General features: G+C 36.4%; 1 protein-coding gene across 2 annotated transcripts in view; it reads left to right on the forward strand.

Moving 5' to 3' along the window:
• Window positions 1-20436, forward strand: part of LOC136857502 (protein bric-a-brac 2) — a 148390-nt gene that overhangs the window by 74032 nt on the left and 53922 nt on the right. Inside the window, exon 4 of one of the 2 annotated variants that reach the window (XM_068225209.1) lies at window positions 511-1778. The exons of the other annotated variant lie outside the window; for it this stretch is intronic. Within the exon in view, the coding sequence (XP_068081310.1) occupies window positions 511-1170 (660 nt within the window). The 3' untranslated portion in view covers window positions 1171-1778. Of the gene's footprint in view, window positions 1-510; window positions 1779-20436 lie in introns of those variants that run through there. 2 annotated transcript variants of the gene reach the window in all.

Below are 20436 nucleotides of genomic sequence, written 5' to 3' on the forward strand. Positions count from 1 at the left end.
CAATTCGGTTGATGATGATGACAATAATGCTGTTTTGCCTTTTGAAGCAACAAACACCATCACATTGTCATGAGTTATACTTTATCCTGAGCACTGATATTGTAACCTTTGACTTGTTAGTGTTTGAATGTCTTTTTTTGAGCTTTGAATGTGCATGCATTTCTACAATAATTTTAATTGTCTTGCTGTCAAGAAGTTGACCTTCAATTTTGGCCATGGTTATTTTTCTCTCTCTCTTTTTTTTTTTTTTTTTTTTTTTTTTTTTTTACTAGTTTAATGAAATACATGTACATTTATTGTGCAGTCATTCTTTATGGTGAAACACATACTATGTGTGTTAACTTAACGATAACCAACCACCCCCACTTCTTGTCTGCCAAACAAAATGAGCGTCAACTTCTTGTGCTGTATTTTTAGGATATTATTTTTGGGATGGATGGTTCAGGGAAAAAAATTAGAATTTCAACAATTCAAGCAAAAAGAAGTTGATGTTCTTTTGTTTTGTTGCAGGAGTCGATGGGGGTGGCAGAGCCTCCCGAGAGTCATTCTCCGCGGTTGTTCTCGTGCATGTATTGCGGAGCATCGTTTCCATATCAGAGCAAACTCACTCGTCACATCCTATCGCATAGTCTGGAAACTCTCAAGTATCGAGAACAAGTGCATCTCCACCAGCAGCAGTCGTTGGTATCTATGGCTGCTGCTGGGATGGTGGAACCTCTGAATCTCATGGAGAGTCACTTTGGGGGCAGACCACCTCCTCCTCATGAAGCCCTAGAGCCGCCGCACGTGCAAGAGAATTCGGCGATGGAATTAGACTTTTCGACTGGTGGATTGGGCGAGGTGGGAACGTCTTCAAACGTCGTGCTGTGCAAGTTCTGTGGCAAGTCCTTTCCAGATGTGAGTTCGCTCATCACGCATCTGCCGGTCCACACGGGGGACCGTCCATTTAAATGCGAGTTCTGTGGGAAAGCGTTCAAACTGAGACATCACATGAAGGACCACTGCAGAGTACACACGGGTGAGCGGCCATTTCGCTGTGCTATCTGCGGTAAGACGTTCTCTCGGTCGACCATCCTTAAAGCTCACGAGAAGACCCACTATCCCAAATATGTCAGGAAGTTCCTCTCCCCCAGCCCAATAGATACAGAGGAGGAATCTCCACAGCAATAATGAAAGGGAAGATTAAAGTTTCTCCTAAGTGCCCCCTTGTACTATTCCACAGAGTTTAACCTTGCATACAGGGAAATGCATTATTTACACTGTAGATTGGTTATTTTGATAGGTTTTTAAATATATATATTATATACTTGGTTAAAATCTCCTCGGAATTGTACAGGTTGCTCTTGATGCATTCTCGCTTCGGCAAGAATCTGTTTGTACGTAAATAATATAAAAGTGTTCTGATGGGAAACACTCTAAAAATTCTTCATCAACATGAGTGCTTTAAAGAGTTAGCTTAATATTATAAGTAAAAACATGTTTTTGCTGCCCAGTTGGTGCTTGTGGTAAGAAAAGGAAATGAACAGCCCTCGTTTTAGAAAAGCAATCTATTGAAGTAGTATGAGCTATGCCATGAAATAATAATAACAATAATAATTATATTTAATCATAGAGACCATAATTTTGAAACAGTACTGAGGTCATGATAGGGACTAAAGATTTCTAGTCTTTGACAAGTGTTTTATTAGTTCTGCTGTTTTATTTAGGATTGCAAAATTGTGATGTAATGAGGTTTTAATTGCTTAATATACCAAAATTGAAGAAACAATACTCGCCGAGAGAGAGAGAGAGAGAGATATATATATATATATTGATAGTTTTGGTGTTTAGGAAATGTAAATTTGTTAGATGGCCCAGATAGTTCTTGTCACCATAGGTTGCTTGCTCACCACCACCGTATGTGACAGTAACTGCATATTTAGTATTCACAATGTGAATTGAAAAGAGGGAAGTGCTTTAACTGATTCTCTGTATATAAACCTGACTTTGAAAGCACTGTGCTTTATTTACATTTTTAAAGAATACTGCATTAAATGAATTAAAAATTCCCATTGGGTCTTAAACCACCAAATGTTAAGTGTCGCGTTAGCAATCACTTCTAGAACATAGGCACCAGTATTTGCTCATTTCCAAGATGTAGCAATGAATTATATTCCTATTATGACTTATTATTTGTTGGTAGAAAGTGTGTAAATATGGAATTTCAGGTAGGATGGTAGTTATCTTGCCTTAGTTTCCTTGAACATGACAGAGTTACTAGAATGCATTGAAATAGAGAAGTTATATTTTATTTTGTAGGGAATATAAACTGAGCTGTGATAGAGGATTTAGAAGTGAGAGTAATAATGAAGTAAATATTTTGTCATGTTAATAGTCATAGGTAGCAGTGAGCAGTACTTTTATATGGAAATTAGGAAAAGATCTCATTGACACTAACAGGATTACTGCTAGAAAATAGTGATTGTACAAGTTTGTATGAAATCATAGATGAAAGGAGATAAGTTACTTACATAATAATACTGCTAGGTAATACTGATTGTAATTTCATTACTATAATTTTCTATAAGAACAGAAGCAGAACCAATATTATTTTTTCATCAGTGAAATATTAATTTTCTACACTTGAATTTTGGATCAAGCTGTCATTGCACCACTTCCTTTCCTTACCTATCGTAGAGGCCCTTCAAATTTGCAATAAATTTAGTGCATTATTCCAGCTAATAAGGTCTTTTTACGTGATATAAGTTTTGCTGTCGTAAAGATTAGGCATAATACCCGTGGAATTAAAACCTTAATTTCGTTGTATTTGTATCTTAGAACTTAGACCTTGTTTCCCCTTTTTTTAAATTTTGGTCAGTAACATTGCCTTCACTAATTTGCTCATTGCTTCAGCAAAATTAAGAGAGTGAAGTTTTCAATGCTTGAAACCATTTCATTGACATCTTTTCTGATAACTCTCTAATCCTCTTGCATGCTGTACAAGAATGGTTTAATGGAGCATTTGCCAGTCGTTTTTTTTATCAGATCTGACTCGGCATTTTAAAGATTTTATTTGGCTTGTAATTGTCCTCGGTTCTCATGTCTTTATGGTGACAGCTATATTTTTGGGAACTTATCAGTTCGTTCCTCCAGAAGATGTCTGAGAAGACTGGATTAAGGTGTTTCCTCCTATATTGTGATTGGGCGGGGAAGGGGGGGGGGGATTGAAAGGAGTTTCTTTTAAAGATCTGTGGTGAATAAAGATGGAGTTATGAGGATTGTTCCTTCTGTTTGCACAGCACTTCTTTTTTGTGTGTGTCATTATCTCTGCTGGGTATAACAAAACTCAATAATCAGATTTCTAGAAATGACACTAAAAAAACTGTTTTATTAAGTAACAATAGGTTGGAAATTTATTATCAAGGTACTTTAAGATGTGTTTGAGAATGGAACTGTTACATTTCAGTTAGAAAATATGTTGTGCAGCGGAACTGTTACATTTCAGTTAGAAAATATGTTGTGCAGCCTTCTGCTACAGTGACACACCTGTTGTACACATTCAGTGCTGTAAACATCTTGGAGTCTCTTCAAGTCAGACGGGGTGAGGTCAGGAGAATGAACTTGTATTGCAGCAGGAAGCTGCACTTCGAACAGTTTTTAAGTATTACAATTAAATAGAATTTTAATAATTTCATTCTCAGTCACATCAAAAAGTACCTCAATTATCAATTTCCAACATATGGTTACTTACTAAAACATTTTTGTTTTGGTCTCTTTTTGAGAAGTTTTAGTATTTAGTATTGACCTCAGAATGTTGACGGGTATGTTACAAGCACATAAGGTTGAAAGAATAGAGTGCTCATGTCACATGACCACATACGGACTAGCTCTGAAGGTTCTGTTTTGGGAACAAATCCTTTTCTTGTGTATCGAGGGTGCCAGTAGTTACAAGTAGAACAGCAATTTACAAGTGATATTTCATAAAAATTGATCAATTTGAACATTATTCAGAGCATGACAAGTAAATGTCCTGGTGCCTACTGAAGTCTCTGTTAGAATTTAAACATCCATTTGAAGATGTCCTATGAGAGTTGGCTTTCGTACATTTTCTCCTTGGATCAGTACAATGCCTACATGATTCAATTTAGTGCTATCCCTTCTCCATAAGAGCATCTTGTCTCATAGCCTTCAGTGGGTACTGTAGAATGTGACAAGGTGGACGATGGTACAGTAGATCTTCAGTTTGAGTTGGTCCTCCTTCCAGTGGGTGGCAACAGGTGGTGCCTTACTGTTATCTTTTACTTCATTGACCTCTGTAAGATGGCCAGTGTTGCCCATAGTAGGACCAAGATAATTGAACTCCATCAGTTGCAGGAGGATCATGTTGTTCAAATTTCTTGTGGGTCTGACATTCAGTTTCTATTAATCTGAATTACAGGCCATATTGTGCTGGTCACTAATTCCATTCTTGCATTCGTTGTCAGACATGACATTTGTTCTCAGTGGCTATCAAGGAAAGAGCAAGGTATAAGTTAACGTGTCCATCACATGAATCAACAGAAATGGAGATGGGGGTGAGTTCTGGTGGAGATTGGCTGTAATGTGGAAGTTATTTGACACTTCTACAGCTGCTTGCACATAGTTTCTGGGCACTGCATAAAGCACCTTCACCTAACTGCCAAAGTACTCTGATTCAGTGTTTTCAAAATTGTCATCAGATCTAGTCATATTTGATCCTTTCAAGATCGAGGAAAGTGAAATGGAGCATCATATTCTTATAAACATACAGCATGGATTGCATCATTTGTGCTGCAATTTACACAAATCCAGCTTGGCTTTTGACAGTCCATGAATCTGTTTTTCAAGAACTTTAATGTTGCTCTTAAGTTGGATCAGGCAGTAATTGACATATTTAGCAAGATTTGCTTTATTGAAAATGGCCAATCTTTCAGTGTTTATCCCTCATTTCCTGTTTGGTTGAAAGCAGTATTAACCAGCGTAGAGAACCACAGCTGTACTACCCGATCGTCTGGGCCGATGCTTTGTTCTGGTCTTATTTGCTTCTGTATTTACTCCATCATCAGTATTTTTGATGGCCATGATGTTTGGAGTTGGCAGGTTGAGGGAAGTCGGTGGTCCATTATCTTCTCAGAGTAGCTTCTCTCACTGTCTTCCATATACTCCTGTTTTCATCATGAATGCTTTAGAAACACTGGATGCCTGCTGTTTGCCATGTCATATTTATTGTTTGGACAAAATATGTCACAGGGACCATGTATCATATCTCGGCATATTGAGGAAATGAGGGACAAAAGAAAAGCAAGATTATTTGTTTAAATCCATTATTGAAAGAGGACCAGTCAGTAGAGACACGAGCTGAAATAGACCTGTGGATGTCTGAATATTTTGAGAAAACAAGGCTTTGGTATTCCCATGCTACTTTTGAAAAATATTGAATTTTTGGACAAGAGCAGAGGAGAGTGTTGATATCACATGATGGTACATTAATAATCTCTGAATATTTTGTTCTCACCATTGTCAATCACCACTGATCTGCATTTAGGGCAGTCGCCCGAGTGGCAGATTCTCTGTCTGTTGTTTACCTAGTCTTTTCTTAAATTATTGCAAAGAATTTAAAAATTTATTGAACATCTCTTTTGATAAAATATTCCAATCTCTGACTCCTCTTCCTATAAATGAATATTTGCCCCACTTTGTCCTCTTCATTTCCAACTTTATCCTCATATTGTGATGTTTCCTACTTTTAAAAACACCACTCAAAATTATTCGTCTACTAATGTCATTCTATGACACCTCTTCACTGACAGCTCGGAACATACCGCTTAGCTCATCTGTTTACTACCAAGTGCTGGATGGTTATGTGTGAACGGGCATTTAAAAGCAAGCTGGAATTGAATGCACTTTGTATCACTAGTTCCTGATTTGAAGAAACAAGTTCACTTCCCTTTCAAATGTTTCTGGTACCTGAGCCTTTTTCCTTTTACTTGTCTCAGAAATTCTCATGTAAGATGTCCTAATACATTTTAATTTTGTATATTTTTAACATAGCAAGTGTGTTTTACCATGTTCTTCCTGTAAAACTTAATGGGGAAATGAAATATTTTAGCAACCTACAAGGTCTTCTTGCAAGTGAGTAAATACGGTGCATAGTACACGAATTATAAATTAATTAATATAAAGTACGGTAATATCAAAAAAGAACTGATCTTCCATATACATATGATAAATGAATATTGCATTTCCATGAGTTGTTGAAGAGATAACAGTTTATTAAAACAGTAAACAGAAGCATTCCACTTCTGCTGAAGACAATTTTTTATCAACTAAAGGCATCAAAACAAATAATGTGATAGTTGCCTGGAGCTGTCATCCTGTTACGTACACTTTTAAGTTGTAGAGATTATTTCACAGTATTATTGCTCTTGAGGATTTTGCGAAGTGAGAATTTTATGAGACTGCTGTACTGAAAGAATGGTAATCACACACACACTAAACACAGCAGTCGGATGTGATACTATTATATTATTAGTTGTTATTTTTAGAGATACCTAGCCTTTGCTTTATTTAATGTTGAAGCGGGGAGAGGGTTTGCTGATGGTAGTTGTTTGAAATATGCCATCATTTATTTTTTTTTTTTTTTTTTTTTGTCGCAAGCAGCTGTATAGTAAAATGGTTGTATGTGACTAGTCAACTTAAAGAAAAAAGTTCCTGAGATTTGTAATAGCGAATGTTGTGGTGCTTTTTTTAGAGTGCACTTTGAACTAAAAATATGATAAAACACATATTTACGAGTGGATGTGGTTACTTAGCTGATGTAGGCTAAGTTGTTTTTTGTAGTTTTTTTAACCTGAAAGGGAGTTGCAACACACCCACATAGTGCGCTAGTTTTAGGCTGCTGTCATTTGAGCTACTGCCTGTATTTTGTTCCATGTCATTGTTGATTGAATATCTAACTATTCTATGTGTAAGTTGAAGTTAATGTTTATTTTGTTGTTACTTTTGGATGTATCAGACATCCAAAGGATTGTGTGTTTGTATTGAGAATTGTGACATGTGTACTTAAGTATCTCATTTGATAGCAGCCTTAGATCCTATTTGTAGAAGAGTTAGTGGTACTAAGTAGTGTTAGTAGTTTGTAACACACACAATACACATACACACAATGCTTCATCACTGTAGAAAGAAGAGTTTCTCCTTAGTCTCAACTTAGCTTGATGGTTTAATTCCATTTTCATTTAATACAATAGTACTTAGGTTGATTCTAAAAAGCAGATCACACATGTCATTACAAGAGCTCAGCTGTAAGTAAGTTGCCCAGTTATCAGCAGTCAGGACTCACACTGCCCACCAAGTGGGGAGCATTATGTGAACGGTCTCAATTTAAATACTACTGACCGCATACCAGTGATATTTTGCTCTTGGTTATGGTTTTAAACACATCCAAAATATATTTTCCTCAATTTTCCTTATTTTACTGACATTTTAAAAACTAAATATATTTTCTGTTGATAACTTTGTATTTTTTTTTTAATGTTCATTTGTAAATAATATAAGAAATAAGATAGAAATAATGCAGCCAATTTATTATTAATAATATCATTTTAGAACGTACAAATTCACAGTGGAATTTGTAAAATTTTCTACGACTTCATTGTCGCATTTTACCTATGTAAGAATGCTGCATCCCTTCTGTTTCATTTCTAATATTATGTACAAGTCTGTATTTGGTGCACTTCAATTATTTTTGTTTGTTATTGAAAAATTCTAGAATCTGTTCTGATCTAATTAAGGAAGCTTTTGCAGCTTGGGCTATTGCTGTCTTCACTGGTGGATATGGATTAATTTTTTACCTTCTGGATTTGTAGTAGCCTGAATATTGATCATACTTTTAGGCAGTTTTTTTAGGCTGAATAGTTGAATTGTTTTTGACTTGAAGGTATTCTCTTGAAGCTAGCTGTTCATTATGAACAGTTTGCTAGGAAGTATGGCAAAATTTAGGTTGTTATTGCTCCAGGACGCTCTCCAACTCCAGTAGTGAAGATCATAAACTTTTCTTTCAAACAAAGTTCTTTATTTTAATATAACACATTCCATTTGTGCATTTGCCTTGACTAGAGGAGATTGGTCATCGGCATCTTCACACCAAATAGCAATATATTCAGCAATATATAATTATGTATAAAGTTTAATTTGAAATCAATATTATTTAAAAACATTATCAGACACAATAGCAATAACAAGGTGAATTAATTAAAAATATATATTTTAGTAAAAATTGTCCATTTGACATATTTTAAAAATGTACAAATGAGAGAATGGGGACTGTTTGAGAGAGGTTGAGAAGGTTTTATTATGCAGTGGTCACAAGGGTTTGCTTGTTTCATAGGAAGTTAAGAGTTACATTCCAGAGTAACTTGTCATATCTCTGTTGTGCTGGGACCATCTTCAAAATAAGTGCCTTGTGACACTTGTAAAATTATGGCTGTTGGAAGAGCATAATCCCTGTGTGATGGGAATATTGTAAATTAGTGTACATATATAAATATAAAATATATTTAAATTATTTATTAGTAAGTAACTTAAAGTAGATTTTTGTAGTGAATGATAGTATGTTATTTATTTATTTTCTAGATGCAAGTACCTAAATTAACAGATAAATATATGTTTTTATTATTTTTTTAAAATCAGTCTTGTGAATATATTATATTTGTGAATGTGAAATGCATCCTGTAAACCAAGAGTATAATTTTCCTTTGGTTGCTGGTCAGATAGTTCCATGAACATTTTTCTACTTCTTTGGTTAGAGTGTACACAGTGCCACTTATGTATGACGTGGATAGGAGTTAAGTGCATAAATGAATAAAATCATTTAGCAGTTGTCTGAAGTGATTTCATTTTTGCACAAAGAATGTACAGTTCTGTCATATTTTGTAGTGAATGTTCGGTATCACGAAAATAACTGCAAATGCTGTTATCCCAGATGTTACCATACTGTGAAGTGTTGAAACTGTACACTCTGTTGAAGGTGGGCCTTCATATATACAGATATTTTTACAATGTTGAATGTTACAAGCTATTTGAATGGAAATGTAATTTAGTAGTGAACACATGGCATCTGCTTGCTTGGAATTTTTTCCTCTTACAATGCTTTTAAGTTCTATTTATTGAATATGATTTTTAACAGGATGCCCTTTGTCCTAAAAATCAAAGTGTGGGAATTTTTCTGTACCCTTCAATGTCTGGAAAAGTAGGTCCAGGCCTGATAAGCTTTGATCTCTGCCTGGCTGTATTTCCAGTATTTCATGTCTCAGTGGTGTGTGTGGTAACAAATGCACATTCATCTGGACCCCTCATTCATAGAAAAACTTAACTGCTTGGAAAAATTATTTCATGGCCCTGCACATTTAGGAACTAGAGAAAAGAGCCCAACTGAACATTATTGGCGACCATACAAATTAGTTGAGTGATGCTGAGCGACTTGATTATTAGGATACAAGAGAATGCTAAATCATTGCAGAACCAGAATTATTTATTCTGTGTAAACCTTTTAATCTCCTAATATTTTATTACTGTGGGAATTTCTCACTTGAACTGATTGTTTTGGTCATCAGTTAGGCTAGATTGATGCAGCCCTCAATGCCACCCTATCATGTGTTAACCTATTCATTTCTACGTGACTACTACATCCTACATCTGCTCTAATCTCTGTCATATTCATACCTTAGTATATTCCAACCATTCTTACTGCTTATACTTCCCTCAAACTAACTGAACAAGTCCTAGGTGTCTTAAGATGTGTCCTATCATTTTCTCTCTTTTGGTCATATTCCACCAAACTGTTCTCCTCTCGCCAATTTGATTGTTTCCCTTTGTTCGTAGTTCATCTCTTTTTCAGCATTCTTCTGTAACACCTCATTTCAAACGCTTCTATTCTCTTTCTTTCTGAGCTAGTTATCGTCCATGTTTCACTTCTGTACAATGCCACAAATGTACTTGTGTGGCTTACTCAGTTGTGTTAGGCTTAAGACAAGACGAATGGTTGTGATAAAATATTCTAGAATATTTTTTTAATTTTATCTTATTAATCAAGAGTCTTTGAAAGTATTTATAAGTACGGGCTGTGAAAGCATCAGTGGCAACTTACTGAATAGTCTCTGAGATGTGTAATGTATTTTTTTTTTTTTTTTTCTTCTCTGAAGCATAAAGCATATGAACATTTCTCTTGCATATTCCAAATCTTCTTCACCTTGCTTGTAGGATGACTTTCACAGCCTATATTTCCTTTTGCAATCTTTTTCCTTATTTACACTAACTTGGCTAATAGCACCTCATGGATAGAGAAAAACATCGAGAAGTTTCTCGACTTTATGAACTGTTAGAACATTAAAACACGTTCGGATATGGAAGTTCATGGAAATCTGTTTCTCAAACAGTATTATACACACGCAGGTCTCAAGAGGGTATGGTGTGATCAAAGTCATATTCTGTTGATTGTGCATTTAATCAGCTCACACTGTGACATAGCCTTATTGGGAACAGCTGCTGAGTGTAACTTTCTTTACTAAATGTTAGGTTAGGACTAAGTTGATGTCTGTTTCCACTTCTTAAAATTCCATAAAAGCTAATGCCTAAGACTGCGTCACTAAATGAATGGTTGTGATCAAATATTCTAGAATATTGTTTGAATTTTATCTTATTAATCAAGAGTCTTTGAAAGTATTTATTTTACTACACAGTAAAATTGCCTTTTGGCATCAAATCAGCTAAAGCAGTATGCTTTTTATTAGATAATATTGTAAAGCCGAAGAGAAAATTTATATTGTTTGATTTTCTATATAGTATACGGTATGTGATAGGTATACAGGGTACATTTGCATTCTTTAATATCTGCAAGGTTTGTTCCATTTTTCTTGCATGTTGCAAACATGCTGTATTGCTGAGTGCAAAACAACTCTTTATGATACATCCAAAAAAGCATGTTTTTGTTTCCAACCTATGAACTTTGATGGTATTTTATGTTGGTGTAAATTGACAGCCCATGTTGATAAATGTGGAATACAAGAATGTTGAAATTTTTCATGCGGATTACTTTCGGTAAGGTGATACGGTTACTAGTGCTGGGTCTAGCTGTAATGGCTATTTGACCCAGGAATAAATACTATAATTTAATTAACGAAATGTGAAAAATCTCCAGTATCGAGTGAGGTCCTGTCGGTGTGCTCCGCAAAGCATGTCTCGGTGTATGATCCTCTCCGTGTTTACAGTAGCTACCTGATTTTGTGTTGTTTACTGCATATTTTTGGAGGAAAAAGACTTGTAAACGTTTGTGACGTCTTGTCAATACTGAAACCAGTTTTTAAAGGTTAAAGGAAAATTAGAAATACATTCTATTAACCCAAACAAGACCTTGATCATTTGGCAACAGGATTAGCGGAAAAAACTAAATGAACCTTTAACAAAAGTGCATATGTGATCTCTGCAACAAATGTGACAGATATTATATTACTAACTGTGAAAAAAAAAAACCCACCTCAATCAGCTCCTATTATGAGATGTGATATTGTTTCTTAATTCACACTTGTGCGCAATTCTTACATTATATTGTGTAATTTGAATGATGGATGACATACTCTCATGAAAAATGACTTAAGTTTGTGTCATGAATATGTTTCATAGATTATATTCACACGTTTTTACACTGAAATATTAGTGATGTTAAGTGGCATCATTGAGCATATTCAAATAATTCCTATGAAAGTTCCTGAGTACTTGTAAACAGGCATATAATAAAATCCGTTAATCGAAATATCCTATTGATGAGATAATATTGGTTGTTATTTTATTAATATTTTAAGTCGCACCAAGACAGATAGGTCTTAGGGTGATTATAGGATAGAAAAGGGCTAGGAGTGGGATGGAAGCGACCGTGATCTTAATTAAGGTACAGCCCTGGCATTTGCCTGGTGTGAGAACGGGAAACCATGGAAAAATCTGTTCAGGGCTGCTGACACTGGTATTTGAGTCTACTGTCTCTCAAATGCAAGCTGATAGCTACCTGATCCTAACTGTGCAGCCACTTGCTCGGTTATTGGTTATAGAACACATAAGAACCTAATATGTTGAAAGTTTATTTCAAGTCTTGCCTGCTTTCTGGGTTTCTCCCAAGGTTTTTCGATCAAATTCTCATTTGGACTTTTTGCAGGCCATCCCAGATGCTCAAATAATCCTTCTGTTGAAGTCAAATCAGTGTGGCAAGTAGTGTTGTCATCCTCAAAAATTCAATTGTCATCCGGAAACAATTTCTTTGTTAAGGCCTTTACAACAGCGTTCTCGCCTTTTAATGTAGTTAAAGCTCCTCAAGCTAGCATGCTCTCTCCACTGGCTTGATACATCCCCCATCAGTTGTAAATGGTATGGATCAGTTCATGTCATGTTTCAGGACCCAATGACCTCGAATGGGTTTGAATCCCTCCCGTCGGGAGCCCTGTTGTTTCCCATTTTCACATCAGGCAAAGTACTTATTATTAAGCTGCTACTTTCCCACCTTACCCCACCCCCACCCGGCTCTGAAAACCTTCGATGTGTTAGTGTGACATTAATCAAGTAGCCAAAAGAAACTAAGTTTTTGGTGGTTGAACTCCTTTGTGATTGGTAATATCATCACAACTTGCCTCTACCAGTCTCTTCAGATGTTGATCTCATTCCATGAGAAGTTACAGTTGATGTCTCCAGGTATTATTTATTTTAATTTTTTATCCAACATAGGACTACTTAGTCAGGTTTATGGAGGTTTTTCTTTTTGTCAGCCCAATACTGTTTCATCATTTCTGAACGTTATTTTCTTTCTGCTTCTGGAATCGCTCTTCCTATTCTCTGCTTGTTGATTTTTGTGTGTACTCTTGTGTGTTTATCTTTCATTATGTTGAGTGTATTTGTTTTGTATTTTAAATCTTATATTGTAATATGCAACTCTCTCATGTCTTCAAGTTCTGTGATCCATTTATTATTCTTCTTACTCTTACTCTTTCATAATTTTTCTAATGTTCTTTTATTGATTCTACTTTCTGGTGACTGTACTAGATGGCCTGAGAATGATAATCGTTTCATTTTCATTGTACTAGTCACAGGTTCAATTTCTTTAGCTTCCAATGAGACAGTTTATAGTCTCCAGACTCCAGTTACTTAGATAATTTTTATTTAAACAGGTTCTCACTATTCTCGTTTCTAACTTGAGTACTCTATCTATTGCAACTGTGTTTGTTGTTTTGAATAATGTTTCACATGCATATATAATTTGTGGCTGGGTGACTGTTTTGTAGTGTTTCAATTTGGTTTCTATTGAGACACTTTTTAATTATATGTATTCTTGGTAACATGCTGTGCTGTAACCAGTTTATCTATTCTGTTTTGCCATGCTGGTTTCTCATTCAGGTGATATGCGATTAGTTCACCTGAATATTTAAATTTTTCTACAATTTTTATTTCTTGGTTTCCCAGCTTAATTTTGTTTGCAAGCAGAAGTTGAGTTAGCATAGTTTCTGTTTTTTCAAATGAAATTTTCAAACCAATATTTTGAGCTATTTGCTGTGAAGATTTTATTTGTTTTGTTTCCTGAATGTTGTTAGCCAGAAGAGCTAGATCAGCAAATCCTAGATATTTCAGATGTATGTTATCCTTCTGTGTTCCAATTTTTACATTTTTTGAGTACCTGTCTCCCTGTCTTAAACCAGTTGTTACCAAAAATGGTTCAGAAAGTTCTCCTCTGAACTTAATTTTAGTAATAGCATTAGTTTGAGTAAGTTTAATAAATTTGATTAGCTTTGGGTGAAGTCTGAAATGTCTTAACATTTTTGATAGTGATGGTCTGTGGATGGAGTCATAAGCTTTCTTGAAATCTATAAACCTTATTGAAAGGGGGCTTGTTTAGTTTTCTGTAATATGCCATGACTAGCTTCAAAGTTATTTGTTCAGAGCAGCTTCTGCAAGATTTGAAGCCTCCCTGGTATTCACCTAACTCTTGATCAAGTTGTTCTTTAATCCGTTTATATAGTATCTTAGAGAAAATCTCATAGTGCAGTCAATGATGGAAATACCTCTATAGTTGTCTTTATTACTTCTTTCACCTTTCTTATGAACTAGATTAATTATAGCTGTTGTCCATTGTTCTGGGAATTTTTCTGATATCCAAATCTTCTGTTATGTCATAGGGAGGGATGTCTGAGTTGCACTGCTGGTATATTTCCATATCTCTGCAAAAAACTGGTCTTCTCCACATGCTTCATAGTTCATTTCTTTAACACGTTGAGTGCCAAGCTACCCCATTTGGGTACGTGAGAGGAGTCAAGTTTCTGAACATCACGTCCCCATATGGGGTCGTGCGTTCGTTCAAAATCGGAAACTGTGCGAACCCATTTGGGTGCGAAGTCAGTGTGTGTTTCAAAGCTGTGTAAAGTCTCTTTCTGTCATCTGTTGGCCGTCTATTTAAGTATGTGCAAAGTCCACCTTCCATTCATAAATTCCTGTTTTGGCGCGAACCCATGTGGGTACATTAAGTGTGCTCTGTAGGGTGACAAAGTCATTGTCTAGTTCGCGCACAGATTGTTTATGTAAGTGTGCAGTGCTGTGAGTTTCCTTCTCCTTTAAGTCGCTATGAGTAAATCAAGCAGTAAAAGACTTAGTGCAGATAGTCTGGACGATACACTGAACAAGTCGGACAATGAAGTACATAGTTAGTGATTTTGAATCCAGCACAAAGCAAATGGCGTTCTCGCACGTTCATCCATATTGACGAATTACAATCTTCAGCATATCCTTCCCCATTGTACTCCAGGTTTCCAAGCTACTTGTTGCAACACTTTTGACCGACTTCAACAGTCTTCAACGATATAGTCGCTGGTTTCCAATGTTGCACAATCATCACTGCTATGTTCTCTTACCCATATAAACATAATTACGTATATATTCAATATTCCTTAACTACAAATTCTTCTGATAATATTATTCTCTTACTAATTCACTAATTTACTAAATTCACATGATTTTCACTGCTTTATAAAACAAAATTTTATACGAAAATTTCCTAACCTAAAATCAGGAGATGATCATTTACAAACATTTCCTGACCTAAAATCAGGTACCGTTGCTTTGTACGGCTCCAGTATGAACAAACTAACACGTCTCTCATAATCAATGGCATATAATGCGTCCCTGCAAAGGAAAAGGTAAGAATGACCGAGCGACAGGACATTAACTACTGTATAGGTGCAACCCCATATGGGGGCGCATATACGTGTACAATTCATAACGACCAATGCGACCCCATATGGGGTTGCAATATTTTACCTAATATACATAATAAGTTAAGCTAATGTATCATAAATATATCCTCATTTCAGCGATCACTTGCTTGGTTAAGACTGTGAACATTTTGGCACCAGGGAGTAACTCGATGTTATTAGCTCACGGCACTAGACGGCAATCCTATGAATTTCGGTCCAGCACTCAACGTGTTAAGCACTGTTTCAATTTCTTGTGCTGTAGGTGGGTTTATTTTTTCTGGTTTAGTTTTTATCAGGGTATGTGTGTCATTAAGAGCTTTTCAGGTTCATCACTGTTCAGGAGCTTGTTGAATGCTTCTGCCATGATTTCTGCATTTGCCTTATTGTTATGCGCTATTTTTCCATCTTTATTTCTCAACAATAATGTGGGGGGTGGTTGTATTTTTGCAGTTGTTTACCAAAGGATTTGTAATAATCTCTAGAATTGGGTTTGTAATAATTTTCCTGAATGTAGTTTATTAAATCTTTTTGATATTCTCTCTTATTTCTTCTAATCGTTTGCGTGAATTTTTTTCTGACTTTCTTGAGGTTCATGGCATTTCTTCTGTTTTGTGGGCTTGAAATTTCAATCAAGCTTGATGTCTTCATGCATTCTATCACAATGAAAGGTCTGCCAGGCATGTCTTTACCTTGGATTTAATGGAGCTAGATCTTCTGCATTCTGGTTAAGAATTGGTATTAGGTCATCTAAATTGTCTGTTAGTCTTATAGTTCCTGTTCTTTGCTGATACTGGGCATTCTAGATAAACTGATCAGGGTCGTATGTTCTTTTCTCTCCAACTCTATTCTGTCTTTTTCTTCTTAATGGAGTATAATCTTGATTTTAATTAATGATCTGAACCAGTGTCCATTCCCCTTAGAACTTTGACATTGTGGATTTCCTTATGAAAGAATTTGTCCATACATACGTGGTCTAGCTGCCATTCTCCTTTTATCCAATCAGGATGTTTCCAAGTTTTAAGTTTGTGTGGTTTTCTTTTAAAATTTGGAGATTTGGAGATTATCCCATGGGTTCTGCAAATTTCTATGAGTATTTTGCCATTTCTTTTAGTGTATTTATGAGGAGCCCACTTTCCTACTACATCTCAATACTTCTTTTCCTTACCCAGTTGAGCGTTAAAGTCCCCTAAAAGGATCTTGATGTTATTTGTATTTATTTTATTCATTGTCTGATCAAGGAGATCACAGAAGTTATTGACTTCTTCCAGAGCTTTCATTAGGAAATTTTTCTATTGGTAGAGGCACGAGCATTTATGATGGTGTAAAGTTTGTGATTTGTAAAGTTAGAATTGCAATTCTTGGTGAGATGGCTTTAAAATCAATTACGGAATCTATTTTTTCAAATTTACTATAAATCCTGTACCAAATTGGGGGCAATGTTTCATGATCATTTGGCCTGGCTTCCCATTGTACACTCTATAATCTCGAAATTCTAACTGATCTTCTGTTAAATTTCTCATTTCTTGGAGCCCTACCACAAGATTATTTTGCTTATCTCATTCATCTGTGAAGTTCAAGCTTCCCGGTTTTCAGTAAGGAGTTCATATTGTGCGTTGCAATGTAGTTATGTTTGTGCTTATGTTTGATTCTATGTTTGTATGTTCGGTTATATGTATGTATTTTTGAGTGTTCAAATTCATTCTTGTCTTTTAGGCGACTACCCACCGAATCCGATGTAGTCTTCCCCATCCTTAAGCGGTTGGACGGTGGAATTCTTTTAGTAAATTCTTTTTCTATATCTTACTATCAAAGGTTATCAACCTTAAATGGAGCAAGCTCTGATTTACAACTACGGTTGTTAACCGCAGAGGATATTTATTCGGCCGCCACTAACATGTGGAAATGTTGTGCCCTTTATTGCCTCAAGATGTTTATTTTCTGGCTGTAATTTTATGGCTTTAAGCCAACCCTCCTTTTTTTCCGGGCTTGGGACTGGCAACAGCATCTACTGAGCTACTCAATTCACCCAGCAGATACTGCAGGCAGAGGTGTCTCCAGGATTTTTTTTTTTTTTTTTTTTTTTTTGCATTGTATGGAATCTATAGATTCTTGATACTTGAGTTGATATTTGTAACTGAGCTATGTCTCTCTCTTTGTTTTGTATCCACAACCTGGCATATTTGAATGTATCAGTTTGCCATCCTGCCAAGGCTACACTGAGTTTGCTTTCAACAACATCCAGTGGATGAAAGTTACCAAGTAGTAAGGCTGGCTATGGAGAAGGTTCAGGCTGGCCATGCACGCAATTACACAGTGATGAACCATTGACTTAAGAGTGTTGGTGGAGTGCTGGCCAGACAGTCACACTTGCACTGCTCTAGATTCTCCATTGTGGGTTATGTGATTAGAAAGAATGAGCCAAGAAACAAAGATGATAGTAAACTGCAGCATGCTGTGAAGGGCATGTGCCAGGACCTCAGTCCCTGGAGAATATTGGTAACAACAGCGGGGTTGGCCTATTGATTTAAATATTGTGACGTCCATAAGGAACAATTGTGGTGGTTTGGCTGACATCCTTGGCACAGTTGTCCAGTATAGTGAGTTTGATCCCTAGTGAGATTGTTCTCATTAAATGCAACATTAGAGAACTCTTGATACCCTGATGTATCTTAAAATCTACAGCATATAAAGGGACTTTCAATAACTTGTCCATTTGAAGACTGGGGGTATCTTCGAATGCAAATTTGAGAGGCTTGATCATTAGGAATTGGAAAATGTTCAAATTACATCAAGACTGATTTTATACTCCCATACATTAACAACATTCATGTTAGAAACTTGAGCAACTCCATGGCTGTCAAATTACTCAACTGCTGTGTGACTTTGTTTGATTGATCTCTGTATATTTAAATGAAACTGTTTCTGTTGGTAATGTGTTTTATTTTCCTTCTGAATTTCAATTGAATGTAATTGGTCCAAGGCCCATTCTGTGCTATTGTTATGTTTTTTATGGTTTAAAACCATATGTAAACAACTAATTTTGTGTGGGGGAAATATTTTTACTTTATTGTTAATAGTACATTGAAGTTAACTGGTAGTATAAGGAACTCAATATCAGATGTTTTTCTTTAAATGCTATGTTGTTGACTGTTGTGTGGGTTGCTTTAGACATGTTTGTTGATTATTAATAACAATTGCTGGCAATTGGCCTTTTGGGTTTGATATTTTGTCTCTCCTTGTTATATATTGAAGGTGTGCATTGGTGTCTGATTGTGCCATGTATTCACTGCCAATAGCTGTTCAGTGTACTTAATATTATTTAATTTAATGTGGGTATGATGTAAACTTTGGTGAAGAGTACAGTCCTTTAAGGATTACAAAAAACAAAAAGGAATCGGTTTATGTTAGGACTTAATCTCAAATATTTGAACTTGAGATCTGGAGAAGTTTGATCCATGCGCAGAATATCCTACATTATTCTGAAGATTTTTCTTTCTTCCTTCGTTTTAGCTGACTGTGGACCACGTTTCATCTGTTTCTGGGCTTTAATCCTCCTCCAGTTCTTCTTCACCCTTTCAGTCTGCAGTCTCCACCTTTCTTTTGTCCACGGCACTTGGGTACGGGACCTAACTTTTCCTTGCAACCTCTTCGTGGCCTTGATCCTCGACTTGTAAGTATCCCTGTTGCTGATTCCCATTTCTTCCAGGCCCTTCTTCGCCTCCTAGTTTTCCTGATCTCAAAAATCTTATCTGATTGGTCAGTCTTCCCGGGTTCATTCTGTAGATATGTCCGAAGAACATGGCTCTCCTCTTCCGGATGGTATCTCAGATCTTTTCCATCTTGAGATATAATTCTTGGTTTCCATTCTTTCTGTATGTTCCATCCTCTGTTCCTTGGGGTCCCAGTATCTTCCTCAGAATCTTTCTAGTGGAGACTAGTTTCAACTTCTTGACCAATCCTGTTTTTATCATGTTCAAACTTTCAGCTGCATATAAAGATCGCTGTCTGGTAGTGTCAGAGGTTTGCATTGATCGAGATATTCTTGTTGTAAGTGTTCATAGTTAATGTGCCAGGTTCATCTTGCTGATTCTAGATAACAGTGCATCTCTTTTTCTTTCTATCCACCCCCTGCCTCCACAGATATTTGAATTTCTCTGCTTTCTGAATCCTTTCTCTCTCACCTGTCATCCATCTGAGTGCTGTTTTGATGTTGGTCATGTATTGTTTTTATGGTTAAATTCCTCAAAGAATGTTTTACACCACCCAAATTGCTGAGGTACTAGGTTGCTTATGACGCAACAGAAAGTATGAGAGGAACATGCACACATTCTATTATTAACATGATTGTTTTGAGGAATATACAGAAACCTACAAGAAACACGACTCATTATTTGGCCAAGTGCATCAACTTTCAAACCTGGAAATCATACTCTGCGTCTTAGTATGGTGTTACTCCACCCTATGCTTTGATCTTTCCTGAGCTGCTGCCTACCTGCTGATTGAGGCTGTCATGCTCTACCCATCAACAGCAGCCTCCCAGTTGTTGTCTAGGGTGAAAGGTGGGTTCCTTTGTTACACAGCTTGTTTCAGCTAGTCCCAGGCATGTTTAATAGAATTTATGCCAGCAGACACAGCAGACCATTCTATCGGATTGATTCAGGCCTCCCTCCAGAAGGCGGGAGCTATACGTGCTCATTATCTCATTTTACAGAACAAACCCGCCTCCGATATCTTGTCGGCTGGAGGATTCGGTCATGATATTATACACTTGTCATAGTGCCCTCAGCGACACTGGGCGGCATCTGACATCCATAGAATGCTGGCCCAAAGACAGATCCACCTCCCTTGACATGGCATATATGACTCTCCTAGCATTCCTTTGCTCTCTTCTGGCACTTCTCCAATATCAGGTGTCAGACAAATTCTTCACTCATCGGTTGAAGAGGACTTGGCACCATAGTGTTGGGATATGCATGCAGATGCTCACCAAGAAATTCTGGGTGTTGAGTAGCCTTATGGAGATGATATTGGATTATCTGAGTAGATTCGTCCCTCTCATTTGCAATCAGCCCTGTTGCAGAGTCTTCTCGATTCCTGTGAGACAAGATTTGCTATTAGTGGTAATCAGTTTCTATTGTTGACTTCAGGAGACTACTAT

This window comes from Anabrus simplex, chromosome 1 (genome assembly GCF_040414725.1).
Source record: "Anabrus simplex isolate iqAnaSimp1 chromosome 1, ASM4041472v1, whole genome shotgun sequence".
Lineage (NCBI taxonomy): Eukaryota > Metazoa > Arthropoda > Insecta > Orthoptera > Tettigoniidae > Anabrus > Anabrus simplex.